Raw genomic sequence first — 23,084 nt, 5'->3', positions numbered from 1 at the left:
AATAATAATTTTCACGTCATTGTTAAAATATTATATCAATAAATTGTTATATTTATCAAGCAACTTCCGTTAGGTAACGAATGTCTTGTCGATTGCGAGTTAATAAGCATAACTTATGCTAATTTATGCTAATTATCACTGTTATTTCTTAATATAAATTATCATCTGGAGTAGATGTTAACGTAATTAACTTGGATGATAATTAAGATAACGATTGTCGTTAACGCCAAATTTTCCTGGTTTTCAGGATATTTATTCATTTATGCGCATTATGCTAATTTATGCTAATTATCTTTGACGTAACAGAGTAATTATCTCGTCTTTGGCACGAAAGTAGTAACTGGCACAAGTGGTGATCTACCTACTCTTCCCAGTGTTAAAGTAGATTAGAAGTGGGCCCACAATGACGAATTCATTGTGAGATGATTTGCATAAATATTAAATGAATACATTTTAATTTTAATTAAATATAATTAGACACTATAAATAACTTAAATGTATTCACTTACTTGTGTAGGCCTCACATTTCTACACACGACGTTACGGACAGACATTCTACCCATGACCTAAACGAAAACAACACGGAAAGAACCTTGCACCTGACGTCCTTCCATTAATAAAATGTTATAATTTGTGAAGTTTCTTGTCCGTCTGTTTGTCTGACCGTGTCGAGAGAATTTATAGCCTCGAGTAATGTTAAATTACATTAATTTATTCGGATAATTTCATTTGAAGTAGGTTTATGCACACCTCTATACATATTTAGCGTTATGGACAGACATTATGTACAGTACGATCAGTATTTAAAAAGGTACTGTACTGTACTGTACAGTACGTATGTTTTTAAAATTCACTAACTTCGTGAACTTTTCTGCGTGTCCGTCTGTAGGTCTGCACGTTTGGATTTATCTGTTGATAGAATTTATAGCCTGAAGTAACTTTAAATTGCATTAATTTATGCAGATAATTTCATTAGGCGACCAAGAAAAATGCAGGTACACGAAGGGGGAGGCGAGGGGAGAAGAAATTGGAAGTAAGAGCAGATCGAAGACCCGGAAAACGTTAAACGTGAGCAGCATTTTAATTAGCAGAATATGTTTGGTGTTTTTTTTTTTTAATAGGGACGAGCTATCGATTCACCTGTTTACAATCTATGAAACTTGTTTTATAGGAAGATGGAAATTTGCCAAGTAAATGGAGAAAAGGAAATCGATGTTCTGTAGATGACAAACGTTACAACTAGGTTAAATTCTGTATTGTTTTTTTTTGAACAGGGGCCAACTACTATGTTGAGAGAATTGCAGAAATGCCAGAAAACACAGCGGTATGCAAGCTGATACTAATATGTAGCACGGTGAATGCACGATGATTGAAAGGTAGGAGCTTCTAGAACTGTAGCAGCAGAAGTGCTACGTATTTTGCATGAAAACACATCAACTGCGGTGTTTTTATAACACTAAAGACAAAAGACAAACAACAAGTTTAATATAATTCAATAAACCCAAGACAAATCCCTTAAACATCAAAGTGAAGAAAATTTTATAAAGAATCGTTTTTAAAATTGTAAAATACGGTAAAAACCTGTGTAAGCCGGAATCGAACAGTGCCGAATAGTGTTTCCGTTTTAAATAGGTTTCTTTTTAACGTAGAAAGTACACTGTTTCGAAGAATTTTTCCCGTTTAGGCAGGTTTCCGTTTTATTCAGGTTTCGTTTTAGACAATTTTTACAGTATTCATTTTTTTAAATTATTTAAGTGTTTTATAAGAAAACACAAGAAAACAATCGATTTGAAATAAATAAAAAAAACTTATTGGATAATTCAAAATACGTCACCTAAATTTGAATTTAAAAATAACGGGGAAAAAAATCCGTTGAGGAATTCAAATTACGTCATTATAAAATTTAACAGTTTAATTGGATAATTTCATTTACGTAACGGTAATCGATTAATTGATTCATTTCAAACTTTCCACGTGGTTATAAAAAAGTACTCTATATGCATTTTTTTTACTTCTGTTTCGGTTTCGAATGGCGAAAGTATTTTCCCGTGACTCAAGTGTGTGTTTCGGTTTTGTTTTCGTAGTCTAGTGTTGCTAAAGATGACGTCACAGAAATCGAGGCCAGTCGCTGTGGATGTAAACAGCACATTTTATATGAAGGGCGAAGTTTTCGACGTATATACTAATTTATATGGAAACCATTATTTTTACTTATGTTCAAGCAACAATGAACATGTGAACACTATAAACACACTAAAACATAGATTTTACTGACAACAATTTCCATTATTTTGTCAACATCTTGGTCCTCCACTGTCATCACTCGTTTATTTGTTTCCCTGTTTCCTTTTTAAAAAACGCAGGTGTTTATTTAGACCTGGAAACAATATAGCTCACTAAATTAAAAAAAAAAATCGAAGTGTTAAATATACCAACTGGGAATTTCGTGTGACTCATCGCCAACATGTGTTCACCCTCCCAACTTTGTGATGTCACTACGTAATCTGTTTCCCCCTAAACACAGGTGATGATACTGAAGGCATGTTTATCCTTATCTAATCAGCTGACTGCTGTAAACACCAATGAATTCTGGTATATTAATTGGCTTCCAGCTCAGACCAGTTTGCATGCGAGAGCATTTTCGGTTTCGATTTCGGTTTAAGTTTAAATCTGATAACACAGGAAACTCGTCATCAGTTGGTGTTATATTTGCCCGAGCGTGTGTGTTGCAGCAAATAGAACAGCATGGAGGAAGACATACAGATGTTAGTTCCCGTGTACGAGTCTGTGTTACGCAAGGAGCAACAGAACTTTAACAACGAAGAGATATCGCGTGCCATTAGGGGTATTGTAAAGGCATACAAGAAAATACACAGTAATGCACCGATATCGATTGTGGATTACAATATCGGCACCTATCGATTCGCTTATATATATTTGTACGCTCTGTGCCATACTGCAACCGTTATGAAACACCTGAAAATACTAAAAGAAGAGAGATTCGAGAACTTTCGAGAGATGTTGAAGTTGGGGGAGAGTAGTTTAAACGTGTGCAACTTGGGAGGAGGGCCCGGTTGCGAGGTGGTGGGCATACTGAGCAGAATCGGGGAAAGTGAAGTGCCTGGAAGAGTGAAGTGCGCCATTTTGGATATGTGTCTCGGATGGAAGAAGTCTCTTGTTTATGTTATGAATGCCTTCGTCAAGAGCGATTTAGGGAAATACTACCAATCCAGGTTGAAGTGCAAGTTTCTAGAAGCCGACCTGTGCAATAATTTGAGCTCTTCTGCTGCTACTACAATTGAAGGTGCTGATTTAGTAACAATGGTGAAATTCATATCAGTTGTGTCCTACTATTATCAAGATAATTCGTACTACTTACAGGTGAGTAACTGATTTTTTTTTCATGTATAGGGTGTCTTTAAAAAGGTATACATACTTCAAAACCGATATATAATAAAAACTTTTAGGTTTTTTTAGCAAAACAACTGGCCCGTATGACTAGTGTGTAAATATAACTCATTATATATGCTTAAATTATATCTTTGGGACGTGTGATAGTTTAAAATTGCTCATTATTAGTATACCAAGTATGCATTGTTGATATCCTTCATATCAACGATGCATCCTTTAACAGCTGATATCAAATATTTCCTAAGAAGTGTGCATATAACTCGTGTTGAAGGTCTCGTAATTATCTGTGTATGCATTTTATTGACACCCTAGTTTCAGTTCTGTTATGGGATGGAGTATGCAAATTAATTTCGTTATTATTTTTTAGAGGATTTTCCAGTTAATGAAACCCGGTTCTTATTTATTCTTCCTGGACAATTCTACTGGTGGATTTTTCGAGATGGTTTCGGAAGTAGCAGAAGAAAACCAATTTGTTTTAGTGTTTCAATGTAAAACTTACCATAGACAGAAGCAACAAATGAGGTTTTCCACGTACAAATTCGGTACAAAATCTCTACGATCATCCTCTGTTATATTTGCCGTGTGGAAGAAGAAAGAATCAAGCATGTGTGCGTGCCTTTGATCGTGAAGTGCGAACAATTAGAAGTGAAGCTGAAACAAAAAATGTGCCATATATTTATTATTCGTAGTAGAACATAAATTCAAATAAACCAATTACGACTGCTGTTTTGTATCCACGTGACAAATTCTAATCGATTTCAAACGTCCTCTTTTATTTGTCGGTTAGAAATTTTGTAATTGATCGACTATTTGTCACGTCATCGACTGATTATTCGTCCATACAAGTACTATTGTAAAACGAATACAAATGAATCAACGATTGGTGTTGTTTGTATCCACGTGACAAAGTTTAATCAATTATGCGTTTTTATTTGTCCGTTAGAAATTTTGTAATCGATTACTCCTTGTCACGTGACTGGGATATCATTGTATAATGCTCATTTATACATTTTTACTAATAAAATATATTGTTTTTGATAAAATAAATAGCGTTGTTATTGAAGAAAGTCGACCAAAAACGCTACGAAAATTTAAATTTACAATACACAAGCGGTGTTTAAATTTAATGTGTTACGTATACTCTTACAAAGTGCAAGTTTAAAGTGCAACTATTGTAAACTTGAGTCATTTCACATGCTCGTTTTTCGACGCGTGTGACTAGAAACCATAAACGCTCACGAGAAGGGACAGTTTCGGTTTCGTTTTCGATTATGTACAGGAAGTGATGTGGAGCGACGATTCACAAGCCTACGTCACTCGCGTTTTGTCCTGTTAGCCAATAAGTGTTTGCGATAATTATTTGCGAATATCAGTAATAAAGAGCTGCCCGATTCTGATCTGGTTTACAAGTGAGACACAACGACGCAAAACACTTATATAAAACAGACATCATAACGTGTATCGCCAACAATGAGTGCCTTGATGACAGTGGGAATGTACTTGAATGCCGTAGAAGAATCGGAACACATTTTCGCAACGTTCGAACGTGCCCTGCATAAAGAGATATCGCAAGCGAGTCTGGGGGTGGAGGACATTAATCATGCCATCCGACAGTTGCAGAGTGCCTACAGGAGGATATCCCCTAACAGACAAATAAGCAGCATCAACTACGACTGTGCATCCTATCGTGCTGCCTATCTATACTTGTACGCGGGGTGCCACGCCGCAGCAGTCTACTCCGAGCTGACATGCCTGATGTACAAATACCCTACAGAATTCACTAAACTGATGCGTTACGAAATGCCCGATCTGCACATCTGCAGTTTGGGCGGAGGACCCGGTTGCGATGTTTTGGGATTGCTTCACTGTAGACGAATCAACAGTAAGATGAACGTCACCAGGTCCATTAGGTGCACCGTTGTAGATTTGTGTATGGGTTGGGGTGTGGCTCTACAGCACGTGCAGGAAGCCTACACGGCTGGCTTAGGAAGCTTTCGAGAGATGGTAAAGTTCGATTTTCGTCAGGTCAACCTTTGCACCGGCTCGCCACAACTGCACGAAATTTCCACAGCAAACATCGTGTCCCTTGTTAAATATGTGTCGGTGGTGTCCTACTACTATACAAAATCCCCCAGTTTGTTGGAGGTAAGTCGTAATTTTTTTTATAATACCATTACGCACTTCGTAACCGAATTCGCCCCACACCTTAAAATTTCAAATGGTTAGGACCATAATACATATTTGTTTCCCTGCGATATGATAGAGGCCAGTCTATATTGCATTTTGTCACGAGAGCATAAATCGATTTCGACCTTGATACCCGTACACCACGGGAATGAAGCGTCTAAAACAACCCAAGTGTCGTGTTTAAACAATGACATTTGGACCCTAAACGTCTGCATACTCTCGTATGCAACACGACGCTGCTATTCAGGTTGTAATGATTGACATTTCGGAGTGGCAATCGAGATAAGGGGGCAAAGGTGTGACAAGTGTTATCTTTTCTTTTTTATTCTAGACAATCTTCTGGCGAATGAAACCTGGATCTTACGTCTTCTTCTTAGATAATTCTGCGGGTGGATTTTACGAAATGACCAGCAGAGCGGCTGCAAGAGCGGGTCTGCTGCTAGTGGCTCAGCCCATTTTTCATCGATGGAACTTTCCATCTAAGTACGAGTTCAATTCCAAATACGTCAGCCGTTCGCTTAGAACCACATCCGTTATCTGTGCCATATGGATAAAGAGCGGGGCGGAGCCACTGCTACGTTTGCCAACCATTTATGCAATATAACAAAAAAAGGATTGCACTAGTTTTAAATGCTCGTTTCACATTCCATTCACTGTCAAAATTATCTGGAAGTCTTCAAACCTGGAAGTTTCAGAGCAATAACTCCGCCCAAATAAAGGTTCTAGATTCCTCCAATTAACTTACATTGCTCGAGCATGTTGTAAATCTCCCCTACGCCTTTTTTTATGTTACCAATGTCAAACGATTGAGTTTTTTTGTAGCAAAACAATCGCTTCTAGTGTACTTTAATTGTTTTAACACAATCATAGAACGCCCAATTTAACCTTAGTTCTTCTCGTAAACTTAGTTTCATTAAAGCAGCAACGCATTGGCTACTATTACTATGTCATTTTAATAAATATTAAATAGTTGGGCGGAGTTTAAATATCAACAATAGACTCACTCTATTACGCTAACAGAGAGGAGTTAGCATATAAATTTAAGTGGTACGGATTATGTAAATTCAGTGGGAGGATCCGAGGGACGTCCAGAAAAATCGATACATCACAGAACAGTTTGCGTTATAACCTTCGACTCCGCCCAATTTACAAGGTTTCGCAGCAGGAAACTTCCAGATTTGAATTCGATTAGTGGACAGTGCCTTAGAACAGCGCGAGATTTTCAAATGGTATCATCGACACCAGTCTGTAACTCCGCCCAATCATTATTTGAATTACGTTACACCTGTATTAACGATCAATAAAAAGAAATCACGTGTTTCCTTTTGTATAAAAACTGTTTATTTACAATCATCTGTACATATTAAAGGAGGGAGATTATACGGAGCGAAACTATTTTTGGACCGCCCCGAATTAGTGTCAAAAAAGAAAAACAATGCGTGTCCAAAAAATTCTCTATTATTATTTTCTCTTTACTCTTTTAACAATTAACCTGCAGAATTACATCTTAATAAATTACAATGTTCATATACACAACATTATGTGCTCTAAACATGGCTAGAAATTTTGTTTCTTTGTAGTAAAGGGGGAAACTACGACTGACTATATATATGTATATATATAGACTTTATACCAGATTTACATCTGGAAGGGGGCCCCTTGATTAGGAGGGCACCGGCACGTAGGGCCCCACTAATTAAGTTATTACAATTTCTGGCCGGAGAGGGCGCTCTATACGCGACACCTGGCCCCCTACCTTTTGTTTTCGTTCTGGTATTACGAAATAACCATTCTATATCTAAAAATATCTATATATATAATATATATTTATATATATAATTTTTTTCCTTTGGTAAACTAGGAAAACTCGAGGATAGTTTTCATTTTTAAGTGTTCAAAAAGACACGACGACAGTATAAAAAATGACATTATATCAAATTTTCTTTTTTTTGCATTATTTAGATATAGAAAATTCTACATGAAATTCCTTTGCCTATTCAATAAAGGTGCAACAATTGTATCGCTTGTAAAAAAAACAAAGAAAAACGAGTTTATAGAAAAGAAAAAAAACAGAACTGGAAAGGGGAACAAGTCACTCTTGGAACGTGTTTACAACCGAAAAAAAAAATGGGAGAGAGAGAGAGAGAATGAAAAGTGCATCATATCACAATGGCGTGTGGCACACAATCAGACGGGGCAACCACGTCACGAATTTCATTTCGACACCAGGAATTGGGCCGTAAATATACATTCACGTGTTACAGGAGAATAAAATGATGATAACAATTCGGGCACGTGTAATACCCCCAACCAATGCTGTGTAGTATTGGTAAAAACCGTGTAAAAAGTATTAGCACCACGTACCTACATCACAACACCTGTGTGAATATTTAACTCTTCACGAATTAGAAAAGATGGATGTAGTTTTGCGTTAATTTGCTAAATGTACACTGTACAAAAGTAGTGTTGTTGTTGTTGTTTTTTACAGTGTGGACTCTAATCCGGAACTGATCAGGTCCTCTGCCTGCAGACGACTGCTTCCGTCCAGACTAGTGGAGTCACTATCGTTGCTATGCGGGCTAGAATAGCTGGCAGCCTCCTGAAGGCGCATTAGCATGTTCAACTGTAATATCAGTTAAATTTTTATGTAACGCACCCCCTACAGCGTGACTAAAATTGATACGAGGAGGAATACTCACCAGTGGATCGGCATCCACATCGGTAACGGGAGGGATGACGCTTTTGGTGGGGCCGGGATGACCTTCATAGCCTACATCTTCCGGTCTCAAGCACAAAAGCTGAGAACTATCACCGTCTAACGTTATGGGCCATGGGTAAGTTTGTTTGGCCCATTCGGCGGGGTCTTCCCACGGTGCTCTGCGCCCGTACAGCTAAGGAGAAGAGGAGGAAAGCGTTAGAATACCCAGTTTGTAATCTTGTAGTGTTTTAAGTGTAAGGGGCTCACCTGCAACCCTTCTCGAACCGCCTCGAGCAGGTAGGGAATTATGCTGTAGTTCCAGAGATCTGTGAACCACACCTGAGAGTTAGCGACGTCAATGGGGCACGACAGGAACAGTCGGGGTCCTGAGAGGAAAATGATTCTCAGCGGGTTGCCAAGGAGTAGAAAGTAGTAGAGTAAACGTACTCACCAATAGTTACGTCGGAAGAGCTGTGTGTCTCTAGAAATTTATTCAAATGTTGCCACACTTTGGGCATCCAGTCGATGATTCTCGTCAAATCCGAATTGCGCGTCCCGTTTTGCACTTCGTATTCTATTAGTTTCCTTTTCAAGTATCTCCCCAAGAAGCCTTTAACCGGTTCCATATGATTAGCACAAAGCACCCACCTGTGGAGGGCATTAAAAACAAAGTCATTCAGGATTCCCCCTACGACTTCTCTTAAAATAAACCTTTTAAACCGATACCCACCTGAAATTGTGGTGCAGTTGTAGGTTAGTTGTAGAACACGTGGCTTGATTCATTGTTCCTATGATGTACGGGCTGTAAAGTGAAAGTAGAAACTAATTATCAAGAGACTGGGAGTTAAAGGCAATTGTTATAATGGAATGGCACCAACCATTTTTGGTACTTGGCACTAAGGAATCCGTTAAAAACTTCTCCCAGCGATCCCACGTGATGTAAATTATCCAGAATGATCACAGAAGGGAGATCTGACGCATCACTAGGGCAAGGAAACGTAGTCGTTAGTCTCACGTAACAGGAAGATGGATCGATATGCGTGCAACTCACCTGTTCTCGCATTGTTCCGCCACGTTCGACAAGTACTGACGCAGCTCTTTAGCCGATTTGTGGTCCACATTGAATGTTGCCACCGAACCCGACGTTAATTCTTTGCCGTTTCTGTGTGTTAAGGTGTATTTCTTTTTTCATAAATTATACACCATAGATAAGCATTTTGCGTAGAATAAAATGAAATACACTTACCTTAACACTAGAAACTCTGCTAGTTTTTGCGCTAGGTATGTCTTCCCCGTCCCACTGGGTCCACACAAAATGATCCTTCTGTGTTCGGTCAATAAAGAAATGTAGCGCTGCACGATCGATTTGGGGATGAGAGTCTCGAAAGCCACAGCATCGACCGAATTGTGTTTAATGCCTGAAGGTAAGGGGAAAGAGAGAGAATAGAAAAGAAACCTTGCATGAATAAACCAGTTTAAGGGGGAAGGTATTATTCGAAAGTCACGTGATCGTGACTGCAGAGGGGCGCGAAACGAATGAGAAACCACACCGTATAATCAGCGATGCCCCGAGTGATTTATCGCTCATAAATTGAACTTACCTTTCAGGATTATTTTTATTTCTGTGTTTTCTCCGACAAGATAACCGTATGGCAGCAATTCAGGTAATTCGGCTTCTGCGGAGGGTGGAAAAAAGTCATTCAGAAAGTCACTCTGCGAATAAAGATGCAAAAGAGCAACACGAGTTTTATTACCTTTCGATCTGCAAACGTCTCCTATGCTGTAACTTAACACACTTTCTGCATTCAATCCCAGATTGGATACGGGATCGATGCGAAGTACGTGTTCCTGTGTGAAATAAATAAATAAATAAATAAATAAATAAACAGATCTGTGCGTGAAACAAAACAAAAAATCGTCTCGTAAATGGTAATTAAAAGAGTTATATCGATTAGATCCCTTCCTCTTGTGTAGAGGGGTGAAAACAGGAAGCGTCAGCCATAAAAATTACTTCATACCAGAAGTAAAAAACGACGTCATAAAAGTATCGAAAACGTGCAACACAGTTCATGAGTTACAGAAAAGATTTTTACGGTAGCCTCAATAATTATCTTTTATCGTTGATACAACCTGTTCAAAAACACAACTTTGTGGTGTGTTTGTGTGTATGTATGCATATAAATTTGGTGTGTTACTCACCTTGAATAGTTTCTTCACCACGTTGTCTAGCAGGTCCCATTTTGTCTTTCCACCCACCGATAAAGTACCTATATGGACTTTCTATTGCAATAGAAAGAAAAAAACACGTTTAAACACACGAAAAACTTTCAGAATCACGCGCAAAACACTACTCACCTGAGTGCAATTGTTCAATTTAGTTATGTCACTCCGACAGCAAAGATAAACCGATACGGGAACACGTTTACCATCTTGATCGTTTATACTTTCGCTCAAATATATATCTGAAAAATGTAAATTTTACTGTAAAAAACTGCATTTTTTAATGATGTAAACAAGAAGAAGAGACTTGAAAGATAAACCTCCCACACCCCATTTAAGTATTGCTGCACCCATTTTAATAGTTTCAACACTTAGATCATTTATGAAAATTGCTGGACCGTGTGGGATCGGAAGATAACTCAAAATTACAGTTTTTTTTGTTACTAGACGAGTTTCCAGAAATTTCCTTGATGTTTACGTGTTCTTGTCTCCTCTATTAAACTATTATTTATTCTTTTTTACTTCTAACATCTATTGTTTTTCTTTTGTGTGCCGTTTCCGCATTTCTACAATTTCTGTTCAAGCACGCATTAAACGAAATTCTTAAAAACTGTATGGTTTTTTTTGATGATTGAAGACTAAATACATTTAAAATTTGTGTTTTAGACTGAATTCCTTCTCAAAATTACTCACTTTTTAGGTCATCTGACGTCTTTACCTCCTCCAAACTCAATGTTTTATCCAGTTTTTATGTATGTACTGTACACCTAACAAGATTTCCTGATTACACAAGTTTACCTATCTACTTAATGGTGTCTTTCTTTTGTTTGTATACACTCTACTTTCTTTCTGTACTACTTTTAACTTTTTAAATATATTTCTTATCCCTGCTAATTAAAGTTTAAAGTCCAGCAATTTGTAGAATTTATATAAATTCGTCTTTACATCGTTTACAGAATAGGTTAATTGAGTCTCCTCTGTGTTAACAGTAACACTTCTTATCCTATCTCTCTTCTCCCTGCTACTAGTGTAACGTATTTTTCCGTCCTTGAGAGGTCCAGAAATAGTAAATTCGGTATCATTTGATTAATTTTGATTTATGATTCGTGTCGTGATCTATCAGAAATTGGAATAAACGATGATTCATAAATTTACAATACAATGAACTTGTCCCATCTGTTCGTTCTCGTGGGGTGTGCCAAGTGTTCTTTTTTACAGAAAATAAGCTGTAGATTGTGGTTAATTTATTAATTTCTACATTTATCTCAGTGGATTTAATGAAAAAACACTTGAAGATGCAACAGATGAGAGCTTCCAGGATAATACTAATGTGTTTATTTACCATGAGATCTGTGTCAAGAGTGATGAACCATTAAATCATTAATCCAGAAATGCATTACGTTGCTGACAATTGACAAATGACTGTAACTTCATCTAAGTTGGTGTCGTGTGTCTAACCTATATGTCACACCAAAAAAAAAAAAAAAAAACTCGTTGCTAATGTGCAGGATTTGAAACACTTGTTTATGTCCATGTTATATCAAAATTGAGAGCTTAATTTAATGGAAATGTCACTTTATCTTCCCATAGATGCTTCTAAAATTTCCTGTACTAACTTTAACACTGATACATATGAAGTTTTGGTGCTTACTTCCCTGTCGTAGGAGGACTGATTTATGTTTATTTTAACTGTTTTTTTTGCTCCCCAACAGATGTGCTAACGTGTTGTTTACCATACTTAACTTGTGTAGACGGACTATGCTACCTATCAAATATGCAAACGTGTTGTTTATTATACTTAACTTGCATAGACAGACTAACATGTGCTTTCTAAGAGATGTTCTAACGTATTGTTTACTATAGTTAACTTGTTTAGACGGACAAGCATGTAATTTAAATACAATAAACAAGTGATTAAAACGTGCAAATTTTAGCATTAAATCTCCACTAAAACTCGAAAGATTTTGTGTAAAGGTAAACAGAACTTTATGAAACAATCTACACCACATAAAATGGAAATTTACTTATAAATTTTAGAAACGAGCCCTTTAATTTGTCACGCGGCCACAAAGTTTAATAATAATTATTTAAAGTATAATACATACCTATACTAGAAGGACCAGAGAAATCCGAAGCACTTAATCTTTTATCTAAACTGTCTAGACTGTTTCTTAAGGGTAGGGAACTTTGGGATGAATTAAGAGATTTATTAGAGACTAGTTTCTGTAATCTGTCGTTATCCTGTTTCAGGTTCATCATCTCCACCTAAGAAACAAAAAAGGGGGAAATTTAAGTGTTTGCGAAAGATTAGACAATAAATTCTGCTTAGGAGGAACAATAATCATTTTTATGTTAGAGATAAAACCGTTTCTCCTCCCTTCTCTGGACGAAGTGTTTATCCAGAGTAATGTAAGATATAGAATCAAACTCACTCTCATTTTATTTACAGTCTCCTTTAGGTTTTCCAGTTGATGAACCGAAGTTAGTGCTTCCAAGCGTATATCTGTCAACACAAGATCCTTCTCCCTCAACTGTTTCTTTAACTCTTTAACTATTTCTGGTACTGATTCGTCGTCCTTGTCGTATATCCTAACACAAGAAAGGTAGAAATTTTAAGTCTGCCCTACATGTGTTAAATATGATGTTTTCTATCATCTTACGCCGAAGAAGAATGGGATGACTTCATCCCCTGTCCGTTACAGTTGCCATTAATATGGTGAGACCCGAGTAGGGGTGAATTAGGCGTGGAGGAATCGGACTGGAAGTTGTGTATGTCTTCCACGTCGGAAACAGAACCATTCTTGTTCTTTTTACTCCTGGTGAATGCCTTGCTGAATGAGCTCCTCAGCTGTAATGGAACATTATATACATTAACGTCACCCCTGACACTGAGGCCCATAAATTGCGGCATTGTGGACGATTACGTTAAGACAAGCATGAAAAACCCTTAAAGGGGTATACCTACCCAACCTTTCTTCTTCTTTTTCTTGTTTTCTTCTATCTCATTTTTAGCAGAATTATTGCTAGCTGCGCTGCAAGCACTGGATGCTGAATTAACACTCGACATGGAATCTGTGGACAGCTGTCTCGATATTCGTTGTTCTTGCAAAGCTGTGGGTAGGGTATACGTTCAGAAAATTAAACTATTGCCTAAAAATTACAATAAATAAACGCCTGTGTTGTGTGTTAGTTCGTGTTATAGGAGACTAAGTTTAAGAAGGAGTAGGTTCTTCTAGAGACTAGAGCTTGTAAGAAAGGTACAAAGGTGTGAGAATGTGTCAGGATTTTTGTTAGTCTCACCAGTGTCTTTAGTAGTGTTAAAAGTATGACGGCGTGCTAAATTAGGAGGAACACCCATACTTCTTTGTACAGCTTGCATGGACTGGAGTGCTACTTTAGTCAGGCCGGCTTCAGCACTTTGTTGCTTCAAGGCTTCTATGGTGTTTCTTAATTCATTCAGCTCCGAATCCTAGAAAATGTGCAAATCGAAATTAATATATGCAAATTACGCCGGTAAATAATTAATATACGTAACAGTAATTTGAATATCTGCATGTGTATTTGTGTGTTATTACGTTTTAATTATTTAAGAACTCCTTTGTAGGTTACACACTTGTCTAGTGAATTATTTTGGATAAGTTAGTAAATTTAGCAGTTAAATTAGGGGGAAAAGATGTAAAATACATGAGGTATAACAATACAAAAATGCATTGTAAGCATATTCTTTACTCATCCCACCGGAAAGAATCGATAATAATGCAAATTAGTTGCAAAAAATCATATAAATTCCCATCATTTACATTAAAATAAGCATAAATTACATAGATTTAAGAGATATTTATTTATTTTTACGTGCTATAAAGTAAAATAATCCCTGTTTTATGCGTTTATTCTCACATGTGGCCGCTTTAAAGAAGGGAGTAGCAACGTTACATGAGTGACTTGGAGCGTGTTTTGTTAGACTACCCTTTGAATTTTTGTTTGTCATCCACACTCACGTCTCAACGTCATTGTATTTCATATCTTCTACTTGCTGTATCTAATTACTGAAGTTAAAAGTAGTCTTTTCTATGTTGTAGAAGCGCCATTTTAAAAGTTTTCGTGTGTAATCGAAGTTAGTCGCTGGCGATTGCCACACGCCATGCGATGATTACGTCAAAGATGACAAAATTTAATCGTTTAGCCAATAATACTTCGACATATGCGTCACCGTGACGCAAGCAGCACATCATTTTTCTGATTTGTGTTCAGTGTGAACCGGTTTTTTTAGTGGCAATCGGTGAAAAAAAATCTTGCCATTTAAGTGTATAGAATTATACAGTAAAGTCTTGCATTTTATGCACTACCTAGCGCACAAATATGCTAAATATTCTAAATTTTGACCTGCAAAATTTACAATTTTTATATATTTTCATTGGATTGTAACAAATATGGAGTCTAAATCAAGATAATAAACGCCATTAGCATATCAGATGACTCACTAATACGTCTGTTTGTCTGTTCTTGAAAGGTAACATGATATGCTTAAATTACAAGATTAAAATACAGTAAAAGCCAGAAAGAACCTAACTAAAGAAATGCTAAATTCAGCAGAATTTATACTTTTTTGCTGAGTGTTTATTTACATTTACTTATATAATGATACTGCATATTTCTACGAGTTATTTGAATTCTAACGAACCGACACACGTACTCGCAAATACAGTAAGCATATTTTATATAAAAATATTGATTCAGTTAGTGATTCGAACATAATTTAACCCTGAAAGCAATGTAAAACGAAAGAATTATAATGGGAAATATTGCATTTTTCTTTAATTTTTGCTTATAAAATACAATTTAAAGCGATTCGGAGTGACGAGGAGGGATCAAATCATATATTTTGTGAGGAATTAAAGCAATTTATCAATAAGAAGTGAGTGAATGCGAGTAAATATTAAAGGGTTCAATTTAGTGAAGAGTTACAGACACTAAACACTTATACCAATTGACACTGTTAGATAACAACCAGTTACATCACTAAATTACCGGTAAAAAAAAGGCAGCAGATGGTAAGTTTTATGTGTCTAGATAGAAATAACAGAGAAGGAATGGGATTTCTGATTTATTTCTGCGAAAAATCGTCGTATCTAACGATCGATTCCTAATTATCCACTCGCAATTTTGTGCTCTACCAGCTAAAATTCTGCAAAGGTTAAGTACTCGAGTGATTAATCTTGGACAGAGTAAACACAGCAATGACATTTGAAACCGATAGATCAACGTTTCGTAACTAAAACGCGAGTTGTTAGCTGTTTCCCCCGTTCTACCCTCGTAAAAGTGAGGAAAATCAAGTAAAATGTTCACTTTTTTCTTTTTTTTTAGATATAAAAGACAATGATCAAACCTTCTGTTCCGCACTGGCTGTTAAGTGTTGCAGTCTGCTGGTCATATTGGATAGACTCTGTTCGAATGCAGCAACCATGTGTGCCTGCAAGATAATAACAGATTAATTTTTAAATTTCAAATTTAATTAATTTTTTTCATATAAAATAAAATAATTATCTGTGTCTTTGTCGATGTAGATAGGAAAAGAATGAAAGAGAAGTAAAGTAATCATTTCAAGAAACTGATATGATTGATAGAGCTGCAACCCCCTTGTTGTTTACATCAATTAGTATCGCTCGAACTGTGATAGCGTTATCTAAACAATTTTTGCTGCCTTCTTGCACAACCGCAGCAAGTCTTGCAAGTGAATGTTACACTTGATAGAAAAAATATACAATAATTGATATATTTGTTGTATATTTAAGCTCTATATAGAGATATTTAGTGCATTATAACGCGGTTATACGCTTGTCTAGACTGATTTCTTTTTAATTTCTTAACAGGTTAAAAATTTTTAAAAATTGTGAATTTTTCTATCGATAATTTAAATTTTTGTACGCTTAAGAAAGGCTGTATTTTACGTAGTGTAATAGTGACAGTGCCGTCTATTGCTTCGAAGCGGGATACAGAAAATACAGTGAACACCTTCAAAACCGGAGCTACAGGAAATGCAATAATAACCCTCAAAAATGGGCTACAGAATATGCACTGAACATCCCCAAAAAGACTGCAGAAAACGCAATAAACACACTCAAAATACAAGCTAGAAAAATAGCAACAATAAACAAGAAAATAGTAGATTTTTTCACACAAATGCAAATTTGACATTCCAAACTTTATTGTTTCAATTCCGAATACTGATTTATACACACTATCAAATTAAAAACAAAAAAATCACCTGAAGAAGAGTCAATTTACAGGGCATTATACCAACATATTTAGAAAAATTCTTACAGGAATACCACAAATACTAGAATTACATAAATTATATTTACTTCGGCCTGTCATTAGTAATATTTAAAAAAAACAGTCGGGATGACTAATCATTATAAATAACAGCCAGTAATACTGTATAATAATAATCATTATACAATTGTTACCCCTGTAGAAAACCTAGTTGACCTTGTAAAGATATAAGTTAACAATTTTTATTATGGAAGTATCGAGTTGGTTAAAACCTCTTAACAGTACACAGAGGTAGATAAATTTCCAAATTTCTGAAGGAAATTTGCTCTGTAACGAGGTGTACGAAAGCAAAACACGGTAAGAGGAAGGTGAAAGAAGCCATGAAGTAGCGCAAAAAACTACACCTCTAGACTATTGCATGGATGATACTAACTGCATAGCTCCAATCCAACCTGTTATTTTGACTCTAATCTGGTTGCAACCTGTAATTTGGCTCCAGGTAGCGAATGTGCTCTACTAGCATTTTACGCATCACACTACGAAAAAAAAAAATAAAAAAAAAACAATTTCTGAAACAATGACAACGTGTAAAATGTAGTTAGTAAGTACTTTATAAATTGCAATTTTGGATGCTTCAAAATTTGCCTGCAAAGAATGCCCATCAAAATCTTCCTCCTGAAGTACACGTGACAAAAGATAAAATTCCTGCAACAAGAATCGTGTTGTTAATCCTAGATTCTACGTGTGTAGCGAGATGGAATTTGCATGTAAAGATGTAATCTTCCATGCTTATTATCCGCTACTGTGCAATATAATAAAAAGGAGCCATCGTAAATTAAATTCTTCTTTTTTTATTTTTTCCTTTGATGATTTCAACAAACGAGGGACTCTTTCACTTTTATAAACCATTTAGATGCCAACTAAATGCACTCCTTTCTTTATAACATTATTGTGCAACCTGTTTTTTTTCTCTGCACGTGATGAGTCACTTGCCTCGCAAGAAAAATATTCCCACAGGCAAGTTCCTCGAACAGCTCCTGTACAGGGGTGTACAGTATAAACGAGTTAAGAATTAAGTTTCGTGGGGGTTAAAGAAAAACAAAAAAAAAGCTAAGTTACAGTAGCATTTTTTTGGCTCTTTTTGCCTGTCCCTGCACGTTTCACACCCTCACACATACACACACCAGAAACTTACCATATAGGTCATGGACGATTTATATTACCGAATAAACAAACATTCCCCCCTCCGGCTTTAGTATAATTAAATTAAACGAAGTTAAATCGACGTACATTAAGTTTATTCTTGGCGAGTTTTTGTGTAAAGTCCTTTCTTATTGCGCGTGTAACTGCTGAGGGAGTTGTAAATACAGTACTTTCAGACGGTGACGTCATGGCGTGTATGGGTGCGTCACGTGACGAATCGCATGGCTGATTCAAGACAGAGCATCGGGTGTCTATTTGTGGCGCGGGGCATGCACCAGATGGCTATTCCCTATCGAGTATGTTGACAAATACTAGAAGCAGCTCCACGCTCTTTTTTCCCTACCCCCTCTACTTGGTGGGGTAAAAAATAGTAATGACGCCGGGATGTGGAGTAATTATTGCAGTGACAAAACTTCGGACAGCTTTCATCTCCTCGCAATATCCGTATTTACTTTTAATCATTCTCGAGGACCGTCCGTGAGTGATTAAAATACAAAGATCTTTATATAATAAACCCATAGGGAATTTTCCCCATAACAAACAGGAACTTTCGTGTTCAGGGATGTTTTGGTTGAGAAAATAGGGAATTTTTCCCGACAGGATTTCATGGTTATTTTTCACTGAAACGAATTTTTCGTCCAGCTTTCCTTTTCTCTATTTCGTCCAGAGAAATCCCTATTTGCCTATCCCGAAAATTCCCTATCCATAAAATTACGAAAATTCCCTATCTCGAAAAATCTTTAAAATGACACTTTTAGGCTCATAATACTCATAAAATATAAACTACAAAAATATCCCTATTTTCCCCATAGCGATATTTTTATCCCTAAATATTTTATCAGTATATTTCGCAAATTCACTCGATTTACACACCATAAACTGAAATATCCATTTAATTTTACTTTCAATAAATAGCAAACTTTAACATTCAAATAATCTTATACCATTCTCTTCTATAAAAACCTTATTCGTACACGAAAACATCTAAAAACATTACAAAAAAAACTAAAAATATTCTTAGAAATTTCTTTTAATGATCAAATAAAACAGTTAAGTAATTAAAACTCAATTATTTTCTCTCTTTTGCCAAGACTTAGGAAGATGTTACGAAATAACTTTTAATAATCCAATTAGGGAACAAAAAAAGAGAGAATAATAGAAAGAACAATCGGGAAATTTCCCCTACTGTTAGCTCTTTCAATTAAGGAAATAGGTTTTGGATATTAAATTATCCTCTTACAACATCTCCAAAGGTTAAGTGCTACTACCAACATTTAGCATAACCCTCAGAGGGTAGAAAAAAATTTCCCTACCCCGAGTTATTGTTTGTTCCTTTTATAAGTTAACATATTTATTCTAGAGAGCTGCATATTTCCGGCATGGTTATTTTCAAGGGGGGAAGAAAACTTGGCACCATTTCAAGGTGGTGCACCGTGGAGTGTGTTATTAAACGGACCTCCTACAGAAATTTTGACACTTATCATATTACTGAGTGTCATAAATACAACATAGAATGGCTCCACGCTTACCAGAGCAACTTGTATTTCTTCCCCCTCCTTCGTTAAAGAGGATGACGATATTCTCTCTCTCTCTCTTTATAATAGATACTCTACTTATTTATATATGTAATTGTAAGAGCAACAAGTCTTATTTAATGTCATTAAAAAATTTTTAAGCAAAGTTATTGCTTGTAGGAGCATAGGGAATTTACTTAAAATATCCCTACAAACAAAATAATTTTTCTGTAGTTATAAACCATGCATTTTACTTCAATTTCCGAAAGTTCCCTACCGATAAATTTAATTAGTAGAAAGGGAAATTTCCCTACGCGAAAGTACATAATACAGATTTTCTAATTTCCCTAAAAAGTAGGAAAATTTCCAACTAATACGTTCAATCAGCAAGTAGGAAAATTTCCCTTTCTACTAATTAAATTTATTTACTAATAGGGAAATTTCCCGTCAATAAATAAATTTAGTCAGCAAACAGAATAATTTCTCACTCGTGTGAAATTAAAAATGAAGTGAATTTCGTAGAAGCGTTATTTTCTAAATTTCCCCAAAATAAATTGAATTAAGTGGCAGCAAAAATCACCCGTTTAAAAATTACTTTCTGTATTATTCTATAGCCTTTACATTCCTACATTAACAGAATAATTGAGGCTAATTCCCTATTACATGCAAAAAGTTTCTCGGTGGGCAAAATTGCTGTGACAATATCCCTTTTTCTGATGAAAAAGCAAGGTTTTTTTTTGTAAATTAAAAAATTACCCATTAAAATAGGATACCGTTTTAATGAGTCGATTCAAAAATTTTAACGGGTAAATTCAAAAATATTCCTCCTAATGGGTATGTTCAAGAATATCCCTTTTTAATGGGTAAATGGAAGAACATTCCTGCTAATGAGTATATTCAGGTATATCCCTTTTAACGGGTAAATTCAGGAATATCCCTTTTAGCTGTGTAGATTCAGGAATATTTTTTATGAGTGACTTCATAAATGCCAGATTTTACGGTTGAATCCACACCTACGAATGTACCCACAAAAAGGTCAAGATTTTATTTTAAAAAAAAACTAAAACATAAAGAAAAGGGGAACTGATCCGGAATCATTAAAAAAAAAACAAATTAAATAATTAAGCAGACCAAGTGAACTATTTATAGTTACGAAAAAGTTTAATGTTGGAATTTGCTGTTGTCATAACCTTGCAAGTTCATCGTCCTTTCGACCAGAGAGTAACGGTATGTGGTCTGCCATCCGACGAATAATATTTAGAAAAATTAGTTGATTGGAGCAGCAGAAAACCCCTTGACGCTGGCCAAACACAAGACTGCAACCATCAAGGGGGGGGGGAAGAACATCTGGAAGAACTTAATTATTAAATTAACGTCTTAGCTCGTAATCTTGCAAATGTTAATACTTAATGAGCTTCTCCCTCTGGATTTCAAATTCCTCAGAGAGCACGAGTGGGGTATAATTTTAAAGAAATTAAATACTTCGCCGTAAACAAATTAATAATCTAGGGAATTGGGCAATAAGTATATGTTTTAAAGTATTTATTTACAGTTTTTTAAATTCTTAGGAATGGCTCCAGAAATTCTCTGAAGTTAAATAAAGTTTAGCTTTGCTTCTGATTTGGGGATTATTCCGGTACACTTTGAGGAAAAGTTGGGGAAATTTTTGAGCCTCGGAATATTCGTCTATAGTATAAAAAGGGTAAAGACTTTTTTTTGACTTTTAAAAATATCGTAAGTCATCCGAAAAAATTTTACGAAATTTTCCCTGCTTCTTTATAAAAAGAGGGAAAAATCCTTTTTAAGGGAAAGTAGGGAATTTCTAGTGTCGGAATAATTTGTATGCCATAAAAATGGTTAAAGTTGGATTTTAGGATACAAAAATTTCCAAATTTTATGCAAATGCAGGGAAAATTTCCAATTTTTTCCACATAAAATACTAAGCTATTTTATCGAGTATATTCGAAAATAGCAAATTCCCCAAACTGTAGGAAATATGTTTTTAAATATAGTAAATCCGAGCCAAATTATATTTAAACATTTTAAATTTCAAGAATTTCTTTTTTATTTTTATTTTCGGAAAGATCACAAGTTTGAAGATTTTATTGCCGCCTAATTAACCCTCTATTTAGTGTTCCAAAACTAAATTTAGACAGCTTTAAGTTAACAAGAGCCAATTTAGATATTTTCTTACAATCAGGCAATAAATTACCTAAGTAAAGCCCTCATCGTTAAGGGAAACAGTCGCAAACTTTGAAGCCTTAAATTAGTTCAGGTGGAAGATAAATTTTGTAGGGGCCAAATATTGTCAGAACATTGCCAAATTATTACAATATTTCTACTGTTAATGGTAAGGAGCGGACAGACAAAGTACCACGCTCTTACTGGAGTACTAGAAAGTAAATTCGAGCCATAGAAACCCTATTTATTGCTGCAGGATTAATACAGGAGTGTGTTGCAGACGGCAACATAATTCCCATATCTATTTAAAGCTTCCTCCCTCTGTTATTTTTTTCTTCCACAACCCCTGCAGAGGAAAGACGAGAGAGATAGAGAGAGAGAGAGAGAGCGAGGGAGAGGGGAAAAAATTCGGGACAAATGTACCATCTGCAGTTTCCTAGAAATTAAGAGCGAGATCTATCTGACACGATCAGACATCTACTGTGATGCTTTCCATTCATGAAAGGGAACCAGATTGAAACGGGGGGGTCAATAGGGAAACGTGACCAGGGTCAAGGCGCTCGTGATACGACGTCATGGCGGCCATCTGTCATGGCTGACTGATGCGAGTAGCAGCCAAACATAGTCGCACTCCAGTCGTTGTCCCCTTAAAGGCTATATTTACTTCTTGGAACTGCAACGGGCTTTATTCGAGTGATGGAGAGGGTCCAAAACTCGTCGCCATTGTTCGAGAGGGTGTGCGTGCGTGTGTGTGTATGTCTGTGTGCGAAATTTCACTTCGAGGGTCCTCGCTAAGTTAACTCCTAACCCCGGCCGGGTGGCGAACTTCAAACAAAGGCAAAATTGTAACGGGAAAGAAAGGTTACGAGTTCCTGCACCCATCTTAAAAATTTAATCAGGAAGTCGATCGGGTGGTCTTTTCTTTTTTTCTTCCCGAAGACTGCCTCCTCGTCACGTGACAATCGTTTACACCGACACGACGCGGCGGGTCCAGTTTTCGACCGCGTCCTTGACGGGCTATTGTGCGCGCGTAAGGTCGAAGGCACAATTACTCTCCTAGGGAAAGTGGGGCACAGTCCGATCCGAGGTGGGTACTTTTTGAAAAGAGATAGAAACCCGCCACTCCCCGCAGGTCACGTGACTGGGCTTTATCCGTAGCAGTAGCTACCGAGATGGAAAACAAGCCGTCGACCGGCTTTAAAACTTACTTGGAAAGAAGGGCACGATCGATGACGTAACTTGCGATCGTACCAATTGACGGTGCCGTTGGTCGGACGGAAGTTAACAGACGTTTCCGCTTCCCACAGAGGTTCCATCTGGTGACAACAGTGCAGGTTGACGCGGTAAACACCCCCGTTTCCGCAACAACAGTGGACGGGACTTTTGACCAGAGGTGC

The 23,084-nt window shown here is 36.4% G+C and overlaps 3 protein-coding genes across 5 annotated transcripts in view; 2 read left to right on the top strand and 1 right to left on the bottom strand.

Moving 5' to 3' along the window:
- Window positions 1-929: 929 nt before the first annotated feature.
- On the top strand, window positions 930-4,426 carry LOC111627686. Of its 2 annotated transcripts, XM_023371301.1 has the most exons (4): window positions 930-1,068; window positions 1,275-1,376; window positions 2,085-3,381; window positions 3,779-4,426. In XM_023371301.1, exons 3-4 carry the CDS (start codon window positions 2,746-2,748, stop codon window positions 4,031-4,033), a joined length of 891 nt encoding a protein of 296 aa, XP_023227069.1. In that variant the 5' UTR covers window positions 930-1,068; window positions 1,275-1,376; window positions 2,085-2,745; the 3' UTR covers window positions 4,034-4,426. The 2 variants fall into 2 exon arrangements, with proteins under 2 accessions (XP_023227069.1, XP_023227068.1); XM_023371300.1 differs by having other exon boundaries at window positions 930-1,376.
- Window positions 4,427-4,743: 317 nt separating this feature from the next.
- LOC111627683 lies at window positions 4,744-6,782 on the top strand. Its single transcript, XM_023371291.1, has 2 exons — window positions 4,744-5,556; window positions 5,930-6,782. Exons 1-2 carry the CDS (start codon window positions 4,882-4,884, stop codon window positions 6,200-6,202), a joined length of 948 nt encoding a protein of 315 aa, XP_023227059.1. The 5' UTR covers window positions 4,744-4,881; the 3' UTR covers window positions 6,203-6,782.
- Window positions 6,783-6,916: 134 nt separating this feature from the next.
- LOC111627679 (neuron navigator 3-like) overlaps window positions 6,917-23,084 on the bottom strand; it is a 59,838-nt gene continuing 43,670 nt past the window's right edge. The window contains exons 16-33 of one of the 2 annotated variants that reach the window (XM_023371286.1): window positions 15,903-15,986; window positions 13,817-13,985; window positions 13,482-13,627; window positions 13,177-13,364; window positions 12,949-13,105; window positions 12,622-12,781; window positions 10,652-10,758; window positions 10,496-10,576; window positions 10,051-10,144; window positions 9,898-9,972; window positions 9,543-9,714; window positions 9,348-9,458; window positions 9,175-9,279; window positions 9,027-9,098; window positions 8,748-8,944; window positions 8,564-8,682; window positions 8,298-8,489; window positions 6,917-8,221 (exon numbers count right to left, since the gene is read on the bottom strand). In XM_023371286.1, coding sequence (XP_023227054.1) covers window positions 8,081-8,221; window positions 8,298-8,489; window positions 8,564-8,682; window positions 8,748-8,944; window positions 9,027-9,098; window positions 9,175-9,279; window positions 9,348-9,458; window positions 9,543-9,714; window positions 9,898-9,972; window positions 10,051-10,144; window positions 10,496-10,576; window positions 10,652-10,758; window positions 12,622-12,781; window positions 12,949-13,105; window positions 13,177-13,364; window positions 13,482-13,627; window positions 13,817-13,985; window positions 15,903-15,986 — 2,370 coding nt within the window. In that variant the 3' untranslated portion in view covers window positions 6,917-8,080. The remainder of the gene's footprint in view (window positions 8,222-8,297; window positions 8,490-8,563; window positions 8,683-8,747; window positions 8,945-9,026; window positions 9,099-9,174; window positions 9,280-9,347; window positions 9,459-9,542; window positions 9,715-9,897; window positions 9,973-10,050; window positions 10,145-10,495; window positions 10,577-10,651; window positions 10,759-12,621; window positions 12,782-12,948; window positions 13,106-13,176; window positions 13,365-13,481; window positions 13,628-13,816; window positions 13,986-15,902; window positions 15,987-23,084) is intronic. The other variant, XM_023371287.1, reaches the window with a different exon arrangement.

This window comes from Centruroides sculpturatus, unplaced genomic scaffold, assembly GCF_000671375.1.
Source record: "Centruroides sculpturatus isolate CEXI.00-Female unplaced genomic scaffold, Cexi_2.0 scaffold546, whole genome shotgun sequence".
NCBI classification, from domain to species: Eukaryota; Metazoa; Arthropoda; class Arachnida; order Scorpiones; family Buthidae; genus Centruroides; species Centruroides sculpturatus.
Note: the sequence above shows the minus strand (reverse complement) of the source record. Positions and strands in the feature narration are given on the sequence as shown.

Excerpts from the sequence above, each read along its gene's own strand:
- LOC111627686 (XM_023371301.1), top strand. The coding sequence starts at position 2,746 with ATGGAGGAAGACATACAGATGTTAGTTCCCGTGTACGAGTCTGTGTTA. Across the intron at positions 3,382-3,778 it reads ATAATTCGTACTACTTACAG|AGGATTTTCCAGTTAATGAA; the intron begins GTGAGTAACTGA and ends ATTATTTTTTAG.
- LOC111627683 (XM_023371291.1), top strand. The coding sequence starts at position 4,882 with ATGAGTGCCTTGATGACAGTGGGAATGTACTTGAATGCCGTAGAAGAA. Across the intron at positions 5,557-5,929 it reads AATCCCCCAGTTTGTTGGAG|ACAATCTTCTGGCGAATGAA; the intron begins GTAAGTCGTAAT and ends TTTTTATTCTAG.